The following is a 26,409-nucleotide window of genomic DNA, read 5'->3' as shown; positions in this document are numbered from 1 at the left end:
ATGTGCCAGGCCAATGAATCCACACATTCCAATAAACACGGTTTTCCCCAGCCTCTACCTAGCCAGAGGCAGGGCACCTCTAGGCCTGGTTATTCTTTTGTCCCTGGGCATATGTCTTGGAGGTTCCTTCAAGGGTTGTCATCCTCATCATCATACCTGGTAGTTTGGCTATGGGCAACTGGAGTTGCTTCTTTTTTGTTGGAACTTCCTCTTTGCATCTCGCTGTCTTGCAATTCAAGCACCTGTTTTACCTGAGCAATAGTTGACTTTTGTTTGGGGTTGAGTTTTTTTTCTATTACTGTGCCAATTTAAAAAATTATTCCCATTATCATGCCAACGGAGCTTGCCGGGTTACACCCAGGATCTTTGACAACTCTAGACAAAAGGGGTAGGTGGGAGCTGGGCTTCTGGCGGGATTACTCGTGTTTCTGGCGAGCAGAGCCGAGAGAAGGACCCCCCATCTTCAGCCACAAGGCCAAACGCAGGAGAGCCAGACCCTCTGCGATCACCTGCCCTGCATCTGCCCCGTTCCAGCCTCCTACCTCTAAAGACACAGCTGACCACCAGAACCCAAACGGTGAGTGAGGAGCTGCCCGCTCCAGCCCGCTCCCACCCGAGACAGGTGTGGCCGCTGCCACCCCCTCCTGCCTCCACTCCCACCTGCTCTCTGCAGTTGTTGGGCTTTGCTCCGTCTGGAGCACTGGGACCGAGTGCAGAGAGAGTGTGCCTGCAGCTAAAGAAAGGGCTGGAACCGAATTATCTGTTTTGTTGGTAATTTTAACAACTTCTGTTGTTCCTGCTTGTATGGTTAGATATATTAGTAAAAGAGCTGTTATTCCTACCCCCTTATCTCTGCCTCAGAGTCCTTGATTCAAACAATTATAATACTTGGGGGGGGAGTGGAATTAAGGTCTCTATTTCAAAGGAAAACTTCTGCCTTTATAGGCAGACACCTGTCCTTCAAACCAGGACAACTTTCCATCCCATTTTTTCATGTTTTCCCCAGAATCAGACAGGAAAGACCTCAGCTCAGTTCGTGAGAAGAGTCTTCTGTCCCCATCTGGGGAATGCCTACATTTGGGGCCAGAACTTTTGATCTGTACAGCTGAGATTTGGAGAAGGTCCTCTTTAATCTCCTCCCTGAGTTTCTTGTGGCTTTCCTCTATCTTACCTTCCAATCTCTGCAAACGTGTTTCCACAGCTGCTATTCTGGCATGTATTGGGCCATGTACAGCATCTGCATATGTTCGGAGCTTCTTTGCCATATCAAGCAGGGTCTCCTGCCTTTCATCCCGCTTCATTATTGCTAAAGCAGAAGTGATTCTTGCCGCCCAAGTTGCACAACTTTTCGCTACATCACGGATGTACATGGTACCAAGTCTGGATTCTTAGTCGTTACGTCATCTGAAAAAAAACCTCTGCCACTGCCATTTCTCTCAAGCATTGAATTCCTTGTTCTGTGGTCTTCCATTGGGTTTGCTGCATATAGAAATTGTCTGCACACAGATATCTTTGTGCCACACTTCCCAGGACCCGTGCCCAGAGACTCTGAGGATTAGCCCCCCTCATCATTCCTTGGTCAATAACCAGATCATGTGACAGGGATTCCAAATGCCTCGCTTCAGTACCATCCAGAATTGAAGCCTCGCCTGCAATGTCCTAAAGATGGAGTAGCCAACTAATTATAGATTCATCAGATTGTTGGGTGTAATCCTTTCTTAGACCACAAAGGTCTTTCAGGGATAAGGACTCAATAGCCGTTTCAGGGGAAAAGACTTTGGATCTTGTATCAGTTGCTTTGATTTCTGATTTTGTATCAGGAGCTCGCTTTGAGGGTCCTTCCCCTGGATCATCATGTCCACTGGCCGATCAGTTTTGCTGATGTGCTTCCTTCCTGCAGCAACTGCCAGCGGCTTAGGCTCACTGTCTAGTTTAGGTATAACCTGAGTAACTGGGGTTTTGGCTGCAGCCTGAGTGATGGGGGTGCTGGCTCCCTGCCCCCCTGCCTCTCTCTGCTGCCCTACAGTATCTAGCAGCATTCAATAAGCTTATGCCAGGGCCCACCTTACTGCAATGATCTTTTTCTCCTTAGAGTTATACTGGCACTTCTCTTTCGGGTGTTTCCCCACCTTGACTGGGTTCTGAATTTGGTCACAAGGAAAGTCCCAGACTACAGGGTCAGAAAATTTCCTTCAGGATTTGGCCCATATCCTCCCATTTTCCACACCATTCAAGATTTTTCATGCCTGGGTCTACTCCTCAGTCAGGCATCTCATCAGCCCCTCTAGAAATCTCAGCCCTCATTCTAGAGAAGCTGAAGACTGTATAGAGGAAGATTACCAGATTAAATATCAGGAAGCCGGTTGTGTTGTTTCATGTGCTAGGGCAGAGGGGTGGATTTGCCTCAGGGCAAGCTCCATAAGGCTGGGGAGTGGGAGGGACTCTCCCGTATCTGAGAGCTTCCCTTGTGAGCTGCTGGCACCAATCGGAGAGCTGATTTGGTGATGGACAGCTCAGGAAACCAATGGAAGGTTACTTCTCTTTCACAAATCACACTGGATTAAGTGAACTGCTCTCTCTTTTGGCTTCCAGCCTCCAGAGGTGCGATGGTCCCTGGCTGGGGCTCCGGCCCGGCTTGGGACCCCGGCTCTGCGGAGGGCCCGGCTCGGGGCCACATGGTCCTGGCCAGCACCCCTCCCCCCTGCCCTGACCGCATGGCTCGGGGCTGCCCCGCGCGGTCCAGGCTCAACTCTCCACGTGGCATGGCCGAGCAGGGGGAATTGGGGAGCCACCAAAGGCTCTCCCTTCTCCCCTCCCCGTTCTGAGAGAAGAGGCCTCCAGCTGCCCATGTGGTTTTCTTCATGATCTGGATACACTTTTAACTTCTTTATGCCTGGATATGACACTCGATCTCCTGAGCTCTCCTGAATGAGAAGGAATAAAGCATGGAGTCCACAGAAGTCAGCAGAATGAAGATAAAGTTCCTGATGGGAAGAGATTGAAAAGATGCAAACTGATAAGTAGCTGAAAACCTTTTTTGTGGGACTATGAGGGGATTGTGACTTCACTAAAATTCCTTTAGACTGTGAAATATGGGGAGATTTGGGGTGCTTGAGAAGAAGACTTTTTGCCTTGGAGAAATTGAGCTCTCTGTTTTGGGACTGGATTATGAACAGAGACATTTGATAGAGTAGGAGATGAAGAGAATTTTGCTTTTTGCACCAGCCTGCCTGTAAAAGTAGTACCCCATGTGTGAATCGTAACCCATAACACAGCACTGGAAGGACTGTGTAAATGGGAGGAAAATTCATGGTTCTGTAGGTCCCAGGCAGATGCAGACTGTGATGGTAAAGACACCCCCTAAGCCATAACTAAAAAAGGGACTTTTCTCTCTTAAGTGAACTGAAATTATTATTTGGGTGGATAACTGACTGAAGTGTTCTCTGTATGTTGTTGTTAAGGAATGTGGCATGAAGTAAAAGGTAGGAGGGAATAATCTAGGAATCTTATTCTGAATTCTTTTTGTGTTATTAATAAATTTCTTATTGTACCTTTTTAAGTTTTAAGCCTGCCTTGTCTTTACTCCTAAATCCTATCTCTAAAAAAAAATTGAACATATTAAAATTGGCAAAACCCAAGTCACACCCTGACAGTGGTCTCTTTAACTTTTCCCTTCAGGGGAAACTGAACATTCTCCAGAAGTGATATAACGGATTCAAAGTAGAAGGAAAGACTGAAAAGCCTCATCCCCTGCTCCTCCTCTGGATGCGCATAACCCCAACCATGAACCATATATACCTTGAACAGACTCCAATACCTTTATAAACTCTATAAATCATTATCACCAAACCCAGCACAATAGCTATTCTAATCTGTGTCCCCCTACTGTAAAAACTTTGTGTTAGGGACACTACTGGAGCTAGTTCTGGATAAGAAAATAAACCTCAGGACCGTAAAGGTATTACAACCTCAAAAAAACCTAGGGACCAGAGACACATGAAGGCCTCCACCCCAAGAGATATTATGAATTCAAACAAAATGACTACTGACTTCTTTGTCCCAATATAGAGTAATTAATCCAAAATACAATTAGTACAGGTTTTTTCCACTTTCTTGAGCCGCACATTGGGAGCCAAAATGCATATCTGTCCTGGTTTAGGGTAAATTTGGGAGAAAACCTCCAAAGGCCCGCCCACCACCCAAGGAGCAAACTCAAGTGGCCCCTCCCCCAACCATTTTGGAAGAAATTGCCTCAGAGAGAAGTGGAAAAAACCTGTTTATTCAACAGGTAAAGCACTGCCCAGCACAAAAAACCACCAATACCAAACAATGAAACCTCTTGCTGCTCTGAAGAGATGGCAAATTCAGAAAGTCTCTCTCCTGTGGCTGGTAGCTTGGCTCAGTTTGTAATCAGTCCCTCCGGTGTCGGAAAATGCCACTGCCCAGGCCAGGCCCCGGTGGCCCAAAGGTGCAAGCTCCTGGTGCTTCCCCCGGGTCCCCAGTCTAGAGCAGGTTCAAATAATTCCAGGAAAAAAAAGGTAGAAAAACTTTCTGGGGAACCCCTCTGCTTCAGTCAGTCAAAAACTAACTAAAAGCAAAGGAGAGCTGTCCACCATGGCAACCGTCCAGGAGACGAAGGGATGGAACTCCTATCCCTATGTTTTGAAAAACAACCTCCTCAGACATTCTACTGTTTCTCCTTCCCCCACTTTTCACTCTCAAAGCCAGCCTTAATGGTACAAGACTTATTTCTGGGCTACACAGACAAATGGGGATACAATTCAACATGACAAAGTCACCCCAGAACAACAACATAATTATCACGTCCTTTTTAATCCCTCCAGTAAAATCATCCTGTTCACAGATTGTTTGAACTTTTAAGTGCCTTTTTGTATTAACAGTACTACAGTAAGTTACGTCTATAACTTGTAAAAGATGTTGGTTTCTATTCCTGTTGAGGTCCAATATTGTAATGTCCACTTACATTCTGTTAAGATTGACTAAGGCTAAGTTCTATTAGGTTGATTCTGTTTGATTTCATTTCTGTTAAATTTCAGTATCACAAAGTTTAGACAACTTTCTGTTCCAGTTTCATTTTGATCACATTATGTTCAGTATTAATACCGATTAACTGAGTTCTCCTAAATGTGCTTTTTGTTTGACTGAAGTGATAATTAAGATAAAAAAGAATGACTTTTTCATGTTGTTATACAAGAGTCTGTGTCTCGATTAATTTTGATGTCAAAAGCAAGGTCTGCTGCAACACTATGGATTGCATGGTGTGAATTTACCGATTTTGTAATAGGCATAATTCATAAGATATTAATATTGGATTTATAGTCGAGTTTTTCATATATGTTTTAGCATCTCTTGGTGTAATTCTCTATGAGGCACGTGTCATTTTCAGGATTTTTTTTTCTTCTCCAGTTGCATATGCATCTCCTTTATCCAGGCTACCTCTCTGTTGTCTCATGATTGTCAGTATTTTCAGAGTTCCAAGAAATGATATCTGAGCTTTGTTGAAAACCTCCTCCAAACTGATGATCTTGTGGTCCTTGTGAGAGAGAGGACAGAACACAGATGCAATCCCAGTCATTACTTACAGAAGCACTCCAGTAGTTTGCTGCTTTCCAGACAACTGTATCCTAAGGAAATCTTTGGAGTTTTGGATGGGTTTGATTAATCTTTCCCCCCAAGACCTTTACTCATAACTTCTATTCTTAAGAGTCTTGTTTTTTAAAATGCATCAGAGAATTCTCCTCCAATTAGGGCCTGGGCTCTGACCACACCCTGACTCTACCTGGATGGGAAATTGCCAACAGACCCAAGTGTTCCCTGCATCAAAACAATACTTGAGTCACTTTGACTTGGCAATTTGACCCCCATCAATATGAGAGCTGGACCTATTTTTCAAGGGAGATTGGGAATCATTTTCCAGAGATGATTATTCAATTCTTCACTAATTTGAAGTTTATCAGCTGTTGCAGACACTGGGATGATGGTACAATTTTTTAGTGCTTGGTAATCTTCTAATTTCACATGTGTTATTAATTATGTCTGTTATTCAAAATGTTTTGGATTGTTATATCTGAATTATTCCTGACTGCTGAAAGTTTCTGGTCTCACTAGACATACTCTTTTATTATTCCCTTCATGCTCTTAGTAAGAGTCATGCATGCTGTTTTGAAAACAAAAAGAAAGAAGAATTAGCTTCTAAAGGAGTCTGAGTAATGCAAGACTATAAAAAAAAAATTAAAATATTTTTAGGTAAGACTCCTCAATTGAATGTACAATGACAAAGCCTAATTGATTCACTTACCTAAAGAGAAGATATGCATTTGTTTTTATGATGAGCAGGTTTAAAGTAGTCATCTATTCAATTGACTAGACATCAATTCTCCCCAAGAAAATGAGGGCCAGTCAGTGTTGGGGGTTGAGTGTTTTTTTCCTATTGCTGTGCCAATTTAAAGAATTTTTCCCATTGTCATGCCAATGGAACTGCCGGGTACACCGCGAATCTTTGCGGGCTCTGGACAAAAAGGGGTAGGTGGGATCGGCTTGGAGAAGGGCTCTCATGCTTCCGGAGGGGTCTGGTGTTTCCGGGGGCGGGGAGGAGGATCCTCTCTCGGTCTTGGAGCCACGCGGCCGAACGCACGAGAGCCAGAGCCTCTGCGATCACCTGCCCTGCATCTGCCCTGCTCCAGCCTCCAGTCTCTGCGAACACAGCTGAGCACCAGAACCCAAACGGTGAGCGAGGAGCTGCCCGCTCCAGCCGCTTTCCCCCCCCCCGAGACCGGCGCGGCCGCGGCCGCCCCTTCCCGCCTCCGCTCCAGCCGAGAGAGAGCGTGCTCACAGCTAAAAAAAAGACTGGAACCGAGTTATCCGTTCTGTTTTGTTAGTAATTTTAACAATTGCTGTTGTTTCTGCTGGTACAGTTGGATATATTAGTAAAAGAGCTGTTATTCCTACCCCCTTATCTCTGCCTCAAAGTCCTTAATTCAAACGTTTATAATATTTAGGGGGAGTGCAATTCGAGTCTCTGTTTAAAAGGAAAATTTCTGCCTTTCTGGGCAGACCCCTGTCCTTCAAACCAGGACAGTCAGAAGAGAAATTACAGAACCACCATGCAGCTTTCATGACCTGAACAGGAGAAGGACTGCCAAAACATAGCCCTATCTGGAAACTTACAAAAGCAACTTATCAAGAAGCCTGCACCCACCCACCACCTCTGCCATGTTTCCTGTGTTGCTCACAGCCAGGAGCTGCACAAGCCCCGCAGCCCCAACCTACAGCACCAGCCCACAGCAGCCAGCCCTTAGCCACCAGTGCTGCAGCACCAGCCCACAGCCATTGTTCATTGGCACCAGAGACACGCAGGTGCCACTGCTTGGAAATCACACCCAGGCACTCACAAAAGCCATGTGGGCTCACTCTGGATTGCCATGCACACACTGCTGCAAATCCCACAAGGATCTGCTCAACAATCTGACCCTCCTCCTGAAAAAAAACTGCAGCCCTTTAGAACCTTATGGAAAGAATGTTTGGGCTCCGGATGTGGAAACCAGAAAAGAGAGAAAAGTGTGGAAATATTGAGCAGGAGCTCCACATGTGGCTCTGGGACACAGGGATGTCACAGCAGGAGCAGGGAGTGCCCAGGCCTCACACCCCTTGTGTGGCATGAGCCTGTCCCCTGCACACAGGGACATCCCAGTGCATCCCAGTGAGCTGGGACCCCCGTGGTGACAGCTGTGCCATGGGGCTGCTCCTGGCGTCCCTGGGACTCTCCCATGCAGTGGACACTCCACTCAGATGTTCCCAGTGCCAAGGGCACCCACTCTGGAGCTGTCTCGGGCTCCTCAATGTGACGGGACCCTCCTGTCCCACAGAGCCACCGGTGCTGCAGGTGCCAGCACGGGCGCTCCTGGAGGGGGACACGGTGACACTGGGTGACTGGGGACACTGTCGGGCTGGCAGGACAACCCTGTCACCAGGGTGCGATTTTACAAGGACAAGAAAGAACTGGGGCAGTCCCTCAGGGACACTAAACTGTCCCTGTCCCACCTGCGGCAGCGCAACAACGGCTGCTACCACTCTTCGGGCTCAGTGTGCTCAGGAATGTCACAGTCAGCACTGATGACAGTGAGAGTGCACGATGAGCACCTCCACGGCTGGAACCCCAATATCCTGACACCCCCAAAGCCACTTCTCAGTGGACTCAGAGTCACTGTCCCCACCTCCATCTGCTTCCCAGAGCTCTTCACGGTGCTGGAGGGTCCCCGCAAGCTCACCGAGGGGTCCCCCCTCAATCTCAGCTGCCTCAGCACCCCCAGCCCCCTGCGGCCCCGAGCCCCCTTCCTGTACAGCTTCTACCGGGACGGGCAGTTGGTGGGGGGCCCGCAGGGGTCCCCGCAGCTCCTGGTGCCCGCCGTGGGGGTCTCGCACTCGGGGAATTACAGTTGTAAGGTGCGCTCCGAGGAGGGGGCCGTGCCCCCACAGCCCTCCCAGGTTTCCCATCCCTGCTCAACCCTCTGCATGCCGCCTTGCCTTCCCAGCTCTCACCCTGGGTCCCCCCATTGCCTTTCCTTGTGCCTGCATCCCTCACTAGATTGCCTCACTACTCCATGGGTGCACCTCTCCCTCTCTGAGGTCCCTCTGTTGTTCACAGGTGAGGCCATCCCTGTCTATATCTCCAAAATCTTCCCTTTCATTCCCTTCAAACCTCTCCATGTGTCCCCAGTGATGGGTGGTCGAGAGCCTCACTTTGAACGTCACTGTCCTGGGTAAGCAGGACCCTTGGACTGAGGGTGACCCCAAACATAGCATCCCCAATTCCACACATTCCCATTCAACCTCACCCTCCCACATCATCCCCAGCCCAGGCCAGCTCACAGCCCCCACCACTGGGTGTCACAGACCAGGGCATCTGGGACCGTCTGACTCCAGGTATCCCCACCCCGTACATCCAAGCCATGCATCCCTAACCCAGCTTTCACATCCCCCACTCCACATCAGGTCACAGTCACCCTACTCAGCGTGACCCTCCCAGGACACTGAGACCCTTGGCATTGGCTAATGCTCCCGTTGATGTGCCTAATGGCACCCATCACATCCCACCTACGCCATTCCATGCCCCCCACCAGGTGATGGCCACCCCCACCCTTGGACAAAGAATTCCTCATTCCACCCTCACCTCACCCTCATCCCATCCTCATCCCCCACCCTCTCATCCATCACATGCTCCCATCCCACACCACACGATGACCCCCAGCACCATGGGGTCACTGTCCTGGGTGAAGGAGCCCCTCTGTCTCCAGGTGCCACCATGCAGACTCCCTCATTCCCCCACACTGGGTGCCAGCCCCTCCCCCCTGCCTCAGCCCTGTCTGTGTCCCCGCAGTGCCCGTGGCCAATGCCACCATCACCCCCGCTCCCCCGGCACTCCAGGTACACCCAGGTGACCCCATGATCCTGTGCTGTTTGGTGCCGGTGGGGTCAGCCCCTGTCACCTTCACGTGGCTGTATGATGGGCACGACATGGCCCGGAGTCCCTTCCTGGAGCCTGGGGACATTGATGTGGGACATTTGGGCACCTACCAGTGCGTGGCCACCAACCAGCTGGGACAGGACGGACACCGTGTGTTCTGGGCACTCAGCCCAGAGCTGGCCCTGGAGGTGCCTCCTCACTCACCCTGGCTCACAGGTGGGGTGACACAGGGTCATTGGGATTGCAGGACTCCTGGAGTGACAGGTGACACCGATGTGTTCCTTCTGTCCCCAGCAGTGGCCACAGGCCTTGGCGGGACCCTCCTCTTCCTGATCAAGCTCATGGGTGGAGCTGTGGGTTTGTACCAGTGGAACAGCCTGGTGGGTGGCAACTGGGACAATGGGGGCCCTAGGGATCTGGGGTGTCACCTAAATGTGGGGGTGATTGGGCAGCACCCACAGCCTTTGACTTGGGCTGTGCTGAGCTCTCAGGACCTTGCTCAGGGTCTTGAAGGATTTGTGGTGGTGTTGGAAGGCCTTGCAGGGATTTTGGGGGTTCTTTCAGTGATGTGGGGGGAATTTGGAGGTTCAGCCACCTTGCCAGGCTTGAGCACTGTGGTCTCAGATGATCCAGAGCACAGGGGTGGTTCAGGGGTTCTAGGGGCCACCAGGGATGCTCAGGGGTCCTGGAGGAAATTGAGGAGGCAGTGGGGTTTGAGGATTCCTGAGAGGGGTCAGGGCCCCGTGGACCCCACAGATACCCCTCCCCTCTTTCCTTTGCAGCTGCCAGGAAGCAGCAGGAAAGGTGAGTGGGGGTCCTGGGGGACTCTACCACCCCCACTGTCCCCAGTGCTACACTGTGACCTCTGGGGTGCCACAGCCTTGGACGTGCCCCATCCCTTCTATGCCCCCCCTTGATGGACCCCCCAGTTTAGCAAACCTCAATTCCCCTTTGGGAGTCCACCAGGTGCATTTTGCCACCTCATCCCACCACCCCCAAAGACCATTCTGTGGGTGAGAAGCCACCATGGGGGTGACAATGGAGGGTGACATGGGGTGGGTGTCAGTCAAGGAGGGCACAGACCCCTCCACAATCTGCCCTAACCACCCCCACCTCCCCACTTCCACAGGGTCTCAGTGCTGGGAACCAGGAGACAGATGAGAACCCACCAAACGAAATATTCACAACCTCCCTGAGCATCCCCCCTGTGTCCAGAACACCCAAGGACCATCCTGGCCTCTACCCCCCCAACACTGGGTTGAAAACATGCAGCTTTATCCCCCTGGAAATCCCTGACTTGGCTCCAAATTGATGCTATGAAGACCAGAAGACCAAATCAGGGTGGGATGAAGCACTTGAGGGGCTTTCCCCGCCCTCTCCTACCCCCCACCCCTTCCACAGGATTTCCTGAGGGCTTAGGAGATTTTGGGATTATCGAGTTTTGGGAGAAATCCTGTTCCAGACTTCTCCATTCTCGATGATCCACTGCAGGATCTGCGCTGGCAAGAGCAGATTGAGACTGGAGCCCCAGGCAGGAAGGAGCTCCCAGACTCCTGCTCCTTGGAGCCAGTGGCCATCCAAGTGTGGGGCACAGCCATGGCCCAGCCCCTCTGCACAGGGACGGGCATTGGCCAGCCCTGCTCTGGCCAGCCCCAGGTGGCAGCCCCGCCCCCTTGGCGTTGATTCTCGCAGCTTTCGAGCTGCTGCAAAGGTGAGAATTCTTTCTGTGGCGGAAAAAGGCCTGGCTGTGGTTTGCTCAGCCCTGCAAGAAGTACAAAACCCAGTGTGACCTTAAGCAGTGGCTCTGCACGGGCCTTTGATGGTTTTCAGTGCAGGGCTGGCTGGAAACCCCCCTGCAAGGGCAGCTGCAAGGGAACCAGTCCAGAAATGCAGCAATTCATAATTTGGTGCCTGTCCCCAAGGGACTGAGAGAACCCCAGAATTGCTGCAAAGACAACAATATGCTCAACAACCTGACCAGCTCCCTCCTCCTCCTTCCTGTCTTGCTGTGGTTGGCAGTGTCCGGGTGCCTCCGCACCCACTGGTCTCTCTCTGGCCTCTGCACCTGAACAGGGGGAGAAAATTGAACGAAGGGTTCCTGGGTTGAGACAAGCACCAGCAGAAATTGCTTATCAAATCCTGCCACGTGAGAAACAGGCTTGGAATCAGAGATATTAATGGAATTTTTTGCTGACAAAAAAGGTGAAGTCAAATAAACCTTTCTAAACACCTTCTCCCCACACAAACTCCTTCACAGGCTCTCCGTCCTCCCTTCAGCTGTGCAGGGAGATGGGAATGAGGCCCCAAGCAGTTCAGCACATGTTGTTTGTGCCACTGCCCAGCCATGGTGGCGTTTCTGCCTTCCACGGGAGACCCTTCTCCAAGGACTTCTCCAGCATGAGTCCTTCCCGTGGGCTGCAGCTCTGTCCCAAGTTCTCCAGCAGGGGCTTTGCAAGCACTCACAGCCCCTTCGGGCACTCCCTGCTCTGCCCGGGGCTCCTGCAGGGCTGCAGGAGAGGGTCTCTGCTCCCCAGGGCTGCCAGGGAATCTCCGGAGACCCTCGTGCCCCTCCTTCCTCCCTGCAGGGCTGCTCCTCACATCCTCAGGCTCCTCTTGGCTGCTGCAATTCCATCTCTGCCATCCCTTGGATTTGCCCTTCCCAGCTTCTGGAGCTTCCGCACTCACCCCCCTGCCCTTTATCCCATATCTGCTCCAGGACATCCCGTGAGTCCCAGGAGCTGCAGGGGGGGCTGCCTGGCAATAATCACTCCCGACATGCCACGAGAGTGGCTTCGGGCACGCTGTCACAATGGGTTCAGACACATCCCAGCGGTTGGTTCTATCACATTGTGACAGTCGGCGGAGGGACATTGTCACACCTCCCACCCTCCGTGACAGCGCCGGCACTGGCAGTGCCATGGCAGCCGCGACTGGCGGCACAGGGTCCCGGTCCCTCTGTGCCGGGGGCTCCTCCCGGGGGTCCCTCCTCCCCCGCCGTCGGCAGCTTCACCCACCGGGATTTCTATCCGTCCTTCCCAAGGTGTCCCCCCAGGGGTTCTTAGCTGGATACTGATCTCCCTCTGACCCCCAGCCCCTCCGACCCCTTCTGTCCTGTCCCCGAGGATCCAGAGCTCCTCCCAGGATCAGTTGGTGTCCAGGGAGAGCTGAGTGTGGGGGTTTCAGGTCCCTCACATCATCCGTTCCCACAGGGCACAGACGCCAGCAGCCCCATTGTGACCCTTCAGGATGTGCCTAAAGATCTTAAGGGATCCCCTCCCACCATTGGATACAAACCAAAGACCACCAGAATCATCACCAAGGACCTGATCCGGGACCTCGTGTAAGACTGCTCCCGAATCCTGAGGGGCTTTGGGGAATGGGTGTCAGTGCAGCATCCCAAAATCTCTGGAGAGCAGGGATTGGCAGTGTGCCCTGGCCACCCCTGGGGATCCTGGCCCCTGCATCCCAGCCTGGTGCCACTTTCACCACAATTTCCCTTCCTGCCTCACCCCAAAACCAGAGAGCCAGGTCCCCACAGCTTTCCCAGTGCTTCCTGCTTTGCTCTGGGCTGGCTTGGTGGCCAGGTGGGTAGCTCAGGGAACACCGGCAGCTGTTGGGGTCTCCCTGCCACTGAGCTCTGTCCTTGTGCTCCCCAGCATTCCCCAGGAGAAGCCTCAACCGTGTCTCATCATTGGAGAAAAGGAATATGAGAGGATCAAGGAATCAGCTCAAGCCTCAACTGATGTGGACCGTTGGGACAGGCTGAAGACCCTGAAAGCCAGACAGGACGCTGCTTTCGTGGGCATCTCCCCTCCTGCTTCCCCCTTTTTCTGCTCTGCAGCCAGGTTCTAGGGGTGGTGGCTTCAACAAGGGGGTCCCTTTTGTCCCTCATGTTTTGGGGTACCAGGGAGGCTGCAGGGCTCAGGGCTCCACTGAGAACAGGGCAGCATCCCTGGAATTGAGCCCAGCACTCCCAGCCTTCCAAGGGCATGGGGTGTCAGTCCAGAGAGGTGGGAAGGGGTGCCCATGGCTGTGCCAGGTCTCCAGGAGCCTGTCATGTCCCCACACTGTGCCAGGAATGCCACACCTGAAGCATGACCCCTGCGAGCCCTCGGGAAGGTGCCCAGGATTGGGCAGCGCTCTCTGTCCCCACAGAAAGCCCTGAAAAAGGCCCAGATGGAGGAGCAGAGAAAGGCAGAAGTGGAGGATGAGAGGGACCATCGGAGAGGTGTGGAGGAGGAGGAGCTGCAGCAAGAGGAGCAGAAGCTGCTACAGCGGGCCATGAGGATGAGGCTGGAGCAGGAGGAAGAGATGCGGCAACTGAACACAGTAGGGCCAGCGCTCCCTGCTGTCACCTGGCACTGCTTGAGCCTCCCCTGCTCCTCGTGCTCCCAGCTCTTCCTCTCCTTCCCCTGCCCTCCCTGCTCCTGGATCCCAGTGCGGCTCGGAGCCACAGACACCTCTTGTTCCCACAGCTGTTACTCAATGCCAAGTGCAACATGATCTGGGACAAGCAAGTCCTGGAGAAGCGGATGATCCACAAGGAACTGGCGGAGGAGGAGAAGCGCCTGGACAAGATGTTGGAAATGGAGCGGGAGAAGGGCATGGAGGTGCAGGAGGAGCTGGAGCGCTGCAGAAAGCAGGAGCTGATCAGGTGAGCAGAAGGCTCCCTCTTCCCCAGTGAGGCATCTGGCCTATTCCAGCCACATCAGCCCTGTCCATGCAGGGTTCCCATGATGGGCTGCAGGTTGGGTCCAGAGGGAACCCTTCTGCTCTTGTATTCCCAGAGCCAGGCAGCACATTGTGAAGCAGATGGAGCAGAATGCAGAGGAGCAAGCGCTGAGGGCTGAGGAGCTGTACCAGGAGGGCCAGAGGCAGCTGGAGCGCCTGGAGCAGATGAAGAGGGAGGATCAGAAGGTGGGAGCAGGGAACGGGAGGCTTCAGGGAAGTTTTCACCTGGCTGGAAAGAGATTGGCAGTACTGAATCAGCCACACGTAGGGAGTGGGCACAGCAGCCAGTAGGATCAGAGCTCTGATCCCATGGGGAGCATCCCTGGGAGGTGGCCCAAAGCCTCCCTGCCCTGAGTGAGGAGGAGGAGGAGGAAGCACTTGGCCTGGTGGCCTTCAACCCTGAGTGGCATTTCCAGGCCTGGGAGCAGAAACAGCAGCGACTAAAACAAATCCATGACGAGATTAAACATTTCAACGTGGAGAGCCAGAGGCTGAAGGATAAACAGCGGGAGCAGGAGAGGCTGGAGGACGAGCGGGTGCTTGAGCATCAGCGGCAGAAGGCTGTAAGAGCAGCGGGGTCCTGGTGGGCTGGGCAGGGGCTGCAGGAACTGCCCTGAGGCTCTGTCCCACACCCTGGCGCTCTGTCCCATCCAGGGGCCCTGTCCCACCCCAGGGCTCTGTCTCACACCCTATGGCTCTGTCACATCCTGAGGCTCTGTCTCTTCCTGTGTCTCTGTCCCCCTTAGGAGCGCGAGGCTGCTTTGGAGGCAGAGCAGGAACAACTGCGCCTGGAGAAGGAGAAGGAGCTGGCCCGGCTCAGGGCCACGCAGAAGCAGGCCCAGGACTGGCAGGCAGAGCGGGTGAGTGGCCCAGGCACAGGTGACGTGCTGTACTGTCATCATCCCTGTCCCCAGCCCAGCAAAGGGGAAGAGCCCTGGATGGGGGGGGGCGGTCTGCAGGAGCTGCCCCTGGAGCCAGAGGATGTCCTGGAGTGGTGCTGGAAACCAAAGCCACAGCCAAGGGCTTCCACAGCTGCTCCAGAGGGAAGCCCAGCAATGTCCTCTATTTGGACAGGATGCTCTGAAGGCCAAGAGGAACCAAGAGGCTGCAAACAGGGAATGGCGGCGGCAGGAAATGGAGAAGGCACAGAGGAAGGCAGAGATGGAGCAGCAGCTGAGGCAGGACCAGCTGCAGCAGGTAGCCCAGAAGGAACAGCATTTGGCCATGCAGATGGAGCAGGACCGCCAGGAATTCCAGAGGGTGCTCAGGTGAGGTACATGGGACTGAGGGATAGCTCATGCAGTGGCCAGGGCGGTTCCAGCTGGTGGCTCTGGGTGCTCCAGTGCCAGCCCAGGTGCTGTGCCAGGTGGTGGGGGGGGCTATAGCAGGGTCCCTGAGCCAGCCTAGCTCTCCCACAGGGCCCACCAGGAGCAGCTGGAGCAGGAGAAGCTGCAGCAGGAGCAGAGGGAGCTCCGGCAGCGCGCCCATGCCGAAGATCTGCGGCGGCAGATCCAGGAGCTCCGGCAGCAGCGGCAGCGCGAGCGGGTGGCCGTCACTGAGGAGGGCTGGCAGCAGGAGCAGGAGATCCGGCAGCGCAGCCAGTGCCTCGCCCAGCTCAGGCAGCAGAAGCTGCAGGAGTTCAGGTCAGGGACTGCCAAGTGCTACTTCCCTGGGCTCCCTGAGTCCTAACTGGTGTCCCAGCCTGGGCCACCTCCCAGCTCCCTGTGCACCCTCAGCAAATGGGACCTGCTGCAGTGCCACGATGTCAGATTCTTCGGGAGCCTGATGGTTTCTTTCCTCTGCAGAGCCACCGGAATACCTGAAAAGTACTGTGCCCAGGTGGAGCGCAAAGCCTAGAGCCGAGCCAGCACAGACCCCTCCTAGGCCCAGCCCTACAAGGAACCAGCTGCAATTCCAGCAAAGATTTGGGGTTCCATTTGCATTGCCTAAATTTTCCAGTAAACAGTGGTTTTGAGCAGATGGTGTTTTCCATCCTTCCCTGGCCTCAGAGCTCTTGGGGAGGAGCTGCCCACAGGGCTGGAGGAGTCTTGATGTTCCTTGTTCCTTGGCCTCACCAGTGCTGAGTACAAGGGAAGAATGACCTCTCTGCTCCTGCTGACCACATCATTCCTGATCCAGGCCAGGATGCCATTGCCTTCTTGGCCACCAGGGCACATTGCCGGCTTATGTTCAGTCAGCTGTTGACCAGTACCCCCTGCTCCCTTTCTGCCTGGGCACTGTCCAGCCACACCATCCCCAGCCTGTAACATTGTAGGGGTTATTGTGGCCAAAATTCAGGACTCTGTACTTGGACTTATTAAATTTTATCTTACTGGACTCTGCCCATCCATCCAACCGTGCCAGGTCTCTCTGCAGAGCCCTCCTACCTTCCAACACATCAACATATGCTCCCAGCTTAGTGTGGTGTTGGGATTTGTGTTTTGTTCTCTTACTATCCCAGTTTAAAGAATTTTTTCACATTATTATGCTAAGAGAGCCTGCCAGGTTAAGCCCAGGCTCTTTCCAGGATTCTAGGCAAAGGGGTAGGTGGGGGACTGGCTTCCGGGTGCTGCTCTCTCATCAACGAGCTCAGAGGCGAAGGACTGTTGTCTCCAGCTCATGCAATCGGAACCCCGGGGAGCCAGGCTCTCTCTGCTGTGGGACATTGTTCTGCATCTGCTCCACTCCAGCCTACCATCTCTGAGACCACAGCTGGCCACCAGGACTCAAACAGTGAGTGGGGAGCTGTTCCTCCACCCTGCTCCCACCTGAGACACAGCGCAGCCGCTGACACCTCCTCTCTCCTCTGCTCCTGTCTGCTCTCTGCACCTGTGCGGACTCTGGCACATTTTTCACCACCAGGAAGAGACACAGACAGAGTGTGTCTGCTGCTGAAGAAAGGACTGGAACTGAGCTATTTTTTCTGTGTTGATGTTAACTTTTCATAGCTGCTGTTGTTTCTGTTTGTCCAGTTAGATATATTAGTAAAGAGCTGTTATTCCTACCCCCTTATCTCTGCCTTAGAGTTCCTGATTCAAAAATTATAATACTCGGGAAGGAGAGGACTTAAATTCTCTATTTCAAAGAGGAGCTTCTGCCCTTATTGGCAGACACCTGTCCTTCAAACCAGGACATGTAATCTGCAAATTTACTAATGAAAGATTCAATACCCTCATCTATGTCATCAATAAAAATATTGAACAGAACTAGCCCCAGAACAAGGCACCTGAGGGACACCACTGGTGAGTGGTTGCCTACTGGTCGTAAGAAATAGACCTTAGCATGTTGGAAGCTTCTGTTATTGTGCTGTTGTTTGTTTTTTTCTGTTCTATTTAATTTCTAGTAAAGAGCTGTTATTCCTTTTCCTACAATTTTGCTTCGAAGTGAAGTCATTTTCAAAGTTATAATAATCTGGACAGAGGAGTCTTTCCATTCCTGCCTTCCTTGACAGACATTTTTCTTTTAAACCATTACATTCATTGGCACCCAATGTAAGGCTAGTGAGGAAAGGGTGCAAAGAGAATAACAGTTCTTGCATAATCCATTGTGTATTGGATACAACCTAATTAAGCACCTGTATTTTTTTTTTTTTGCATGGCCTTGTCATAAGTACATATTATATTGCTGGCTTTTTGCAAATATTAAAATGATTGCTATATGTATAATGTTGGAAAACTTTGCTCTATGAATATAGTTTCTTTCAGTTCTGCTCTTAACAAAACTTAGAAATAGCAGTGTGAGAAATATATATTTTTCTTAGACTATTAACATGGTGATGTAAAAAGCTTTTGTTCATGTAACTAATTCAGAGAATCGTAAAAAAATAATCAGGATATTCTTCACATTCTTGGATTATCCTATCTGGATGAAGATAGGGGTGAGGAACACCAGAACTCCAGGGAAGTAATGCATAGGTTAGGGACAGGATGGCTCCACAAATGAAAAAAAGTTGATTTACAGCTTGAGGGGGAAGGGGGGATGATTTTGAATAATGCATAAATGTCTATGAATAAACAACATGTTGATGCATTTGACAAAGTGTTTTCTGATGTAATGGGTGCTCTTGGCTGAATGTCAAGCACCTGGCCGTTATAACCTTTTGCTTTACTGTTTGTCTCTTATTGTCTTCTATTCAACCTTTTAAAATTTGCCAGGATGGTGAACCTCATTTTTCACAGCCTGGTTTTTGGTAGCAGGAGGAGAATAATGGGAGAAACACAGGCTTCTGTGAGAAGCTGCTGGAAGCTTACACCATGTCCAGCAGAGCCAATCTCTGATAGCTCTGATAATGGATGTGCTGCTGGCCCAGTTAGAGAGGTTGGTAACACCTCAGTAATGACATATTTAAGAAGGAAATCAAACAGCACATATGCAGATTTTTCCTGGGGCGGCGAGATGAAATCAACCAGTCAGGGGGGTCATGAGTCTTTAATCTGGAGGGTATCATTTTTCTCCTGGATCCCAGTGCTGAGACCCTGCGGGTGGTGGAGGGATGGGGTGGTTGTTGGGGGCTCTGGGGGGGCGGTCTGTCCTCCCTAGTTGACACCTAACCCATGTCACCCCTGTCAGGAAGATAAATCCACAAACACCAGAGGTTTATGTCCAAAAAGGAGACAGAGGAGTCCTTTTGCTTTATTTGAATAAAGGGAGAGGCCATGGGGCATTCCCCTGCGATCTCTCAAATTTTTGGAGGACACAGCCTCTCTTTTTATCCTGTTTTCCTGGCTGCACATCTGAGGTACTTGAGAGGTACAGACTTCCTGGAACATCTGATACCTGAGATTCCCCTCTAATGCATAACTGTGGCCATTACACGTCCAGGGAGAATCTTAAAGGATTTTTCCAGTCTAGCTTTCTCAGGCTCAGCTAGGATTTTTCCCAAGCTAGAGTCCTTTCTCTACTGTAAACATAACAGAAAGAATTATAACAAAAGATAAACACCTGCTGGATCCATGAGTGTCAGGGTTTGACTTGGGTTTGCCAATATTTTTTTATTTTAATATATTTAGGATTTTTTTAGAGATAGGATTTCGGATCAAAGACAAGGCAGGCTTAAAACTTAAAAGGGTATAAGAAGAAATTTATTAATAACACAAAAAAAAAATTCAGAATAAGATTTCTAGATTATTCCCTCCTCCCCCTTCCCTCATCTTACACATTTCTTAACAGCGACATACAGAGAACACTTTAGTCAGTTATTTATTTAAATAATAATTTCAGTTCACTCAAGAGAGAAAAGTTTCTTTTTGTGGTTTAGGCTTCAAATCTGGGTCCGCCCGGGGAATAACTGCAAACTATGAATTTCTTCTCATTCCCACAGTCCTTCCAGAGCTGTGTTATGGGTTATGCTACACTTGGGATACTACTTTTAAAGGCAGGCTGCTGAAAAACAAAATTTTCTTTATCTCTTTTTCTATTAAATATCTCTGTCCATATTTCCAGTCCCAAAACAGAGAGAGCCTCATTTCCTCGAGGCAAAAGGTCCTCTTTTCAACCACTTTAACCTCCCCAAGTATATTTCACAGTTTAAAGGAATTTTAGTGTAGTCACAGTCCCCTCATAGCCCACAAAAAAAAAAAAGGGGTTTTAGCTACTTATTAGTGGCATCTCTGCAATCTCTTCCCATCTGGAAAACTTAACTTTCATTTCACTGACTTCAGTGGACTCCTTGCTTTATTCTTCTCATTCAGGGCAGCTCAGGAGATCTAGAGTCTTATCCAGGCATTAGAAGGGTTAAACTTGCATCCAGAATGTGAAGGAGCTGGGCCAAGACATGCTGGGAAAAACGTGGCCACAGGGACCACGTGGACTTCTTTCCACTGCATGGTCAGCTGGAGGCCTCTCCTCTTGGTTGCTTTCAAAAACGGCAGCAGAAACCCAGCCGAGCCGTGCCGGGGCCGAGCCGTGCCGGGGCCAGGCCGTGCCGGGGCCGGACGAGGCCAAGCCCGGGGCTGGGGCCAAGCTGCAGCCAGGGGGCCAAGCCAGGGCCCAGCCGAGCCAAGCCGGGGCCAGGGTGCCAAGCCGGGCCCCGCCCCTGCTGAGCCGAGCCCGGGGCCCCGGCTAGAGCCGACCTGATCTCCAGAAGCCAGAAGTGCAAAGAGACTGGACCAACCCCCACCAATGTGATTTGTGAAAATGAAACAACTCTCTCATTGGCCACCTGGGATGTCAACCACCAAATCAGCCCTCTGATTGATCCCCGCAGCCCACAGGGGAAACCCCCAGAGAGGGGACAGCCCTCCTGTTCCTGGGCCCATGCTCCTTCCTCAGGCGGCTCCCCCTCCGCCCCATCCCTCCATGTGAAACCAGCGCAGTGAGAAAGCCTGGGACAAGAGGTGTCTCCTTCTCTGACCAATGAGCTGTCTGTATTTGGTTTTTCACAAACTGTCTTATTTAAAGCCACGGCTTCCTTCAATAAACTGTTCTTTCTTGCACCGTGGAAGAGAATGCCATGTTACTGTGTCCTTTCACTGCTCTGTAACCCCTTATACAGTAACAATTGGAGGTTTCCACCGAGATATCCTTATTCGAGTGGACTGGGATCGCTTTAAGTGATCTCTGACTGACAGACATCACCAGGATATACTCAGAGCTGAACAGCCTGCAAAAACCAGGATAGACCCTGGAGGCCTTTTGTAACCGGGTGTTGGGGGTTGAGTGTTTTTTCTATTACTGTGTCAATTTAAGGAATTTTTCCCATTATCATGCCAATTGAGCTTGCCAGGTTACACCCAGGATCTTTGACAACTCTAGACAAAAGGGGTAGGTGGGAGCTGGGCTTCCAGAGGGGCTACTCCTGTTTCTGGCGAGCGGAGCCGAGAGGAGGGCCACCCATCTCCAGCCACGAGGCCGAACACAGGAGAGCCAGACCCTCTGCAATCACCTGCCCTGCATCTGCCCCGTTCCAGCCTCCTACCTCTGAGGACACACTGCTGACCACCAGAACCCAAACGGTGAGTGAGAAGCTGCCCTCTCCAGCCTGTTCCCACCTGAGACCGGCGTGGCCGCGGCCACCCCCTCCTGCCTCTGCTCCTGCCTGCTCTCTGCAGGTTGGGCTTTGCCCGTCTGGAGCACTGGGACCGAGTGCAGAGAGAGTGTGCCTGCAGCTAAAGAAAGGACTGGAACTGAGTTATCTGTTCTGTTTTGTTGGTAATTTTAACAACTGCTGTTGTTTCTGCTTGTACGGTTAGATATATTAGTAAAAGAGCTGTTATTCCTACCCCCTTATCTCTGCCTTAGAGTCCTTGATTCAAATAATTATAATACTTGGAGGGAGTGGAATTAAGGTCTCTATTTCAAAGGAAAACTTCTGCCTTTATCGGCAGACACCTGTCCTTCAAACCAGGATACCGGGGTACGGCCTGTGCTAGGTTTTTCTAGCCAGAGCTGCACCGAGCAGACAGAGAAACCCAGAAAACCAGGACTGCGAATCTGGGGCCAGGACCAGAACCGTGATGACGGCTGGAGTTGAGAGCCATCTGGGAACATCATGGAGACCCCCCTGACTGCAGCAGGACAGGATATCTGCGGAAATTTTTGGCTGTTTCCTCTCCCAACGAGAGAGGTAACATGGGCTCTTAGCTCAGGAGCCTATTGGCTCATTTCAGAATGGTGAACTCCTGGCTTTTGCTAGGAAGGAGCTCTCTCTAAGATGGGGACTCAACAATCTGAAAAACGGGAAACTGCACTCTCAACATGGAGAGGTGCTTTGGCAAAATTAGACTGCACTTGGGTTCTTTCCTCTGTAACTTTTCCTAGAAAACTGCTGGTCGAGGCAGTCCCCTGTGCAGCGCATCCTTCACCTGGGGACTCTGTTTCGTTCGTGCACCCTTCCCCAGGAAATCATGTTAAATTACTAAGCATCGCAAGGCGGAAGCCGGCCGTGGAGGGGGTGAAGGCTCTGGTCGCCCTCTCCCTCCGCAGGTGCCTTTGCCTGATCCAACTCCACTGACATTTGTGCGTTCCGTGGATGCCCAGTTCCCTGCTGTGAACACTGCGGGGTGAGCAGCGACCGATGTTCCCCTGCAGGCGACTGTGTGCGACCCCGCTGAGTTGCTGCCGCCTGCGGGGTCAGTGCATGCGTTGGCGGCAGTGGGCTCGGAGCCACTCCTGCCTGCGGGAGCGGGGGCAAACCCCCGTCCTGCCATCGCCGCCGCTGCCATCGCTGCTGCGGGTCAGGTAGCAATGAATACGACCGCAATCTTGGTTCACACCACGCTGACGGCGCTGGGCACTGACGGCTTGGAGCGGCTGCCGGCCGGGGCAGCTCCCCCGCCCTACAGCCCACGCTGGCTAGGGGCGGCCCCCCGGCCCTGGCGGGGCCGCTCGCTTCCAACAAGAAGGAAGTGCCATCAGCCAACTCCACCACGATGCCGATGCTGTCGCTCGATCCGCCTGCCGGGGTGGTGCCACCCCGTGCAAAGAGGGAGGGTGGTGTCGGCCCACCTGTCCACGATGCTGTCTGACCCCGGCCTGCCTGCTGAAAGGGAGCTGCAAGCACCAGCCACCTCAGAGAAAAGGGCAGTGCCAGCTCCTCCCTCCTCTCTGATGTCAGAGCTCGACCCTTCTGCAGGGTCTCGGCCGCCCTTCTCTGCTTTGGCAGAGGTGGGGCCGCCCTTTTTTCTTCCCTCATCTTCCTTGCTCGTTCACCTGGAAGCAGTGGTCTCTTCCTCAGGTTCGGCAACCACTGTTTCAGTTTCTCCACTGACCCCAGCGCTGCTTTCTTCATGCCTGCCTGTCCGATCACGAATGGACCCCTCCCATCGGCGTCTCCAGCTGTTTCATCGCTCCCATCCCATGTGGACAGCGGCGATAGTTTTGTCCTCACTTCAGAGGGGGGAGCAGCAAGGGCTGGTTTCATTCCTGTGGTGGGCATGGGGGAAGGGAGTGCTGGGGCAGATGCTTCTGATCTCAATCCCATTGCTGAAAGGGAAGAGGTGAAAACTTGCAATGATGATATCCAAATGAGAGAGGCTCAGGTTTTTCCTGTGCCTGATGCTGTCCATATGGTAGGAAAGCAAGATTGGAAAAAAAGAAAGAAAATATCTAAATGATCCTGTTATTGTGAATCACCTTTGCCTCATTACAGGCTTCAGATGAGACATGCCCGGGTCCTTCCTGCTGACCTGCAAGGTATCTGCCCTGCCCTGTGATGCCAGGGGCGGAATGTGATCACAGTTCAGCTTTCACATGCTGACCAGCTCACCAAGCACTGACCAGATGAAAACAATGACCAGATGATCCCTCTACAAGCAGGGAATGGACATTCATCTGTTCATGTTTGAACTGTTGATATGTGTCTAGTGAATGGTGGCAGTTTTCAGCGTTTTATTAGAATAATCACTTAGTGGTGAATTTTTCACTGTTGTATTAAAAATAATTCACTTGGTGATGGGCATGTGCAGAGAAAGACACCAGGTCCTTGGCACTCTATGTATCCTCAAGTCTCTGAGTTGTATATTCCTAGCATGGGGGCCCCACTGGGGAGCACGAATACTTCTTTTTTTTAATACATTTCAGAAAGGGGATTTGTGGCCATTACAGGCCCAGGGAGAATCTTAAAGGATTTTTCCAGTCTAGCTTTCTGAGACTCGGCTAGGATTTTTCCCAAGCTAGAGTCCTTTCTCTACTGTAAACATAAGAGAAAGAATTATAACAAAAGACAAACACATGCTGGACCCATGGGAAAGCCTGGGACAAGAGGTGTATCCTTCTCTGACCAATGAACTGTCTGTATTTGGTTTTTCACAAAGTGTCTTATTTAAAGCCACGGCTCTCTTCAATAAACTGTTCTTTCTTTCACCATGCAAGAGAGTGCCATGTTACTGTGTCCTTTTGCTGCTCTGTAACCCCTTATACAGTAACATGTAACCCTTCCTTTAAATTTTTAATTCTTACGGAATTCATGGGTTTTCCCCATTGATTATTTCATCTTTTAATATCCAATTTTCTTTATCAGCAAACCTACAGGTTGTTTGTAAAGGTAAATATCTTTTTTTTTCCTATTCATCAATCAGTGGAATCCTTCCCCTTGTTTCTTTTGTCTCTCTGTGCTAGTCTTACCTTCCAGCAGATCCACAGCTTGTAAAGACAAATCTGTCATTCTTCTCACCCTCTACTGTCACTACTTCATGGGGCTTCTCACACATGGAAAGGACTCCCATTCTACTGCAAACCCGAACATGGGACCCCAAATCTTTAGGGTCCCCCCTCCCCAGGATCCCCATCCTGGCACTCTTCTTGCTCAGGACCTCCATTGCCCAGGATCCAGGTTCCCTTCATCCCATGGGCCTCCATTCCCCAAGCACCTCAACTCCCATGGGCTCCTGTTCAACTGGCACCCCATCTCTGGGACCTGAATCCCATGACCCAAAATCCCCGCAGCCCATGCTCTCCTGGGAACCCCATTCCTGGGCCTCCCACCCGTGGGGACTCCCATTCCTAGGCACCCCGATCTCCTGGGCCCTCCTCTTCTGGATCCCCATTCTCTGAACCCCCATTCTGTTGGGATCCCATTCCTGGGCTACTCCTTTCCCTGGGACAACCATCCTTCACTCCCCACATTCCCTGATTGTCCCAGTTCTGGGAAGACACTGTCCCTAACCATGTCCCCACCCTTCCCCCACCATGTGCTACCAACACATGGAGAGGAGATCTGACCTTGCTTCCTTCCCCTTCATCCAAAGAGCTGCCAGCCACGGGACAGGTGGCCACAGCAGTTGGTTGTACAGTGGGGCTTCTTCAGCCTGGGTCCCTTGTTCCGGCTCCTCTTCATCGGTGAGACCAAAATTATCACCTTAATTAAAATAATCACCTAAATTATTCCCATAATCCCAGGGTGACTCAGGATGCCAATACAGACGTGCTGTGTGATGAGGTCAATCCACTTGCACCATGTAGCATCGGTGGCATGATGGGCAAAGGGAACTTTTTCTTTAAATATCCACACCAGCACTGGCTGTCAGGGTCCAAGAGGAGTTGTGTTTCCGTGCCAATTGCCTCTGAGGTGGCTTGAACTCCTTCATAGGAAGCCAAGATCTTCTTCTCTGTAGGAGTGTAATTGGCTTCAGACCCTTTGTAACTTCTGCTCCAGAATCCCAGAGGTTGGCCTCGAGTCTGACCAGGCACCTTCTGACAAAGGCTCCAGGACAAATCATTGTTCCCAGATGCAGAGTAAAGCACATTCTTCCCCTCTGGTCCCATCCTGACTGGGCCAAGGGCTACTGCATGAGCAATCTCCTGCTTGATCTAGCCGAAAGCTTACTGTTGTTCAGGGCCCCAGTGGAAATTGTTCTTCTTGCAGATAAATGGAGAGGGCTCACAGTCTGGCTGTACTCAGGATTCTGCATTCTTCAAAAACCGATGGCATCTAGGAAAGCCTGTGTTTCCTTCTTGCTGGTTGGTGGAGGCATCAAAATTATCTTATTGATGACCTCAGTGGGAATTGGACACCATCCATCTTGCCACTTCACTCCCAGCAACTGGATCCTTCAGGCAGGTCCTTTGACTTTCCTTTTCATGATGGCGAAGCCAGCTCCCAACAGAATCTGGATGATCTCCTTTCTCAAATACTTCCATTGCCATGTTCCCCCACACAATAATGTCATTGATGTTCTGCAAATGTTCTGGAGCCTCACCCTTTTCCAGTGCAGCCTGGATTAGTCCATGGCAGATGGTGGGGCTGTTTTTCCACCCCTGGGGCAGTCGGTTCCAGGTGTACTGCACGCCCCTCCAGGTGAAAGCAAATTGAGGCCTACACTCTGCTGCCAGAAGAATGGAGAAAAATGCATTGGCAATGTCAGTGGTGGCATACCACCTTGCTGCCTTGGACTCCAGCTCATACTGGAGCTCCAGCATGTCCGGCAGCGCTCAGTTGTGGAGTCACTTCATTCAAGGCATGATAGTTCACAATCAATCTCCATTCTCCATCAGACTTGTGCACAGGCCAGATGGGGCTGTTGAATGGGTTTTGCTGGCCACCCCTTGGATCTCCAGCTCACGGATCACCTTGTGGACGGGGATCACAGCATCTCAATCTGTCTGGTGCTGCCAGCGGTGCACTGTCAAGGTGGCAATTGGCACCTGTTGCTCTGTCACTTTCAGGATTCCCACTGCAGATGACTTTTCTGATATTCCAGGCAAGGTGTTCAACTGCTTAATGCCCTCTGACTCTAAAGCAGCTATTCCAAAAGCCC

At 51.6% G+C, this 26,409-nt stretch overlaps 1 protein-coding gene across 1 annotated transcript; it reads left to right on the top strand.

The window, feature by feature from the left end:
• The first annotated feature begins 12,309 nt into the window (after positions 1 to 12,309).
• LOC130260843 (cilia- and flagella-associated protein 45-like) lies at positions 12,310 to 17,226 on the top strand. Its single transcript, XM_056506604.1, has 11 exons — positions 12,310 to 12,524; positions 12,694 to 12,824; positions 13,141 to 13,282; positions 13,640 to 13,813; positions 13,960 to 14,138; positions 14,272 to 14,401; positions 14,632 to 14,778; positions 14,962 to 15,075; positions 15,290 to 15,483; positions 15,634 to 15,858; positions 16,021 to 17,226. Exons 1-11 carry the CDS (start codon positions 12,402 to 12,404, stop codon positions 16,070 to 16,072), a joined length of 1,611 nt encoding a protein of 536 aa, XP_056362579.1. The 5' UTR covers positions 12,310 to 12,401; the 3' UTR covers positions 16,073 to 17,226.
• The last annotated feature ends 9,183 nt before the right edge of the window (positions 17,227 to 26,409 follow it).

The sequence above is a fragment of the Oenanthe melanoleuca genome, chromosome 19 (genome assembly GCF_029582105.1).
Source record: "Oenanthe melanoleuca isolate GR-GAL-2019-014 chromosome 19, OMel1.0, whole genome shotgun sequence".
NCBI classification, from domain to species: Eukaryota; Metazoa; Chordata; class Aves; order Passeriformes; family Muscicapidae; genus Oenanthe; species Oenanthe melanoleuca.
Note: the sequence above shows the minus strand (reverse complement) of the source record. Positions and strands in the feature narration are given on the sequence as shown.

Excerpts from the sequence above, each read along its gene's own strand:
- LOC130260843 (XM_056506604.1), top strand. The coding sequence starts at position 12,402 with ATGGCAGCCGCGACTGGCGGCACAGGGTCCCGGTCCCTCTGTGCCGGG. Across the intron at positions 13,814-13,959 it reads AGATGCGGCAACTGAACACA|CTGTTACTCAATGCCAAGTG; the intron begins GTAGGGCCAGCG and ends TTGTTCCCACAG. Across the intron at positions 14,779-14,961 it reads AGCATCAGCGGCAGAAGGCT|GAGCGCGAGGCTGCTTTGGA; the intron begins GTAAGAGCAGCG and ends TGTCCCCCTTAG.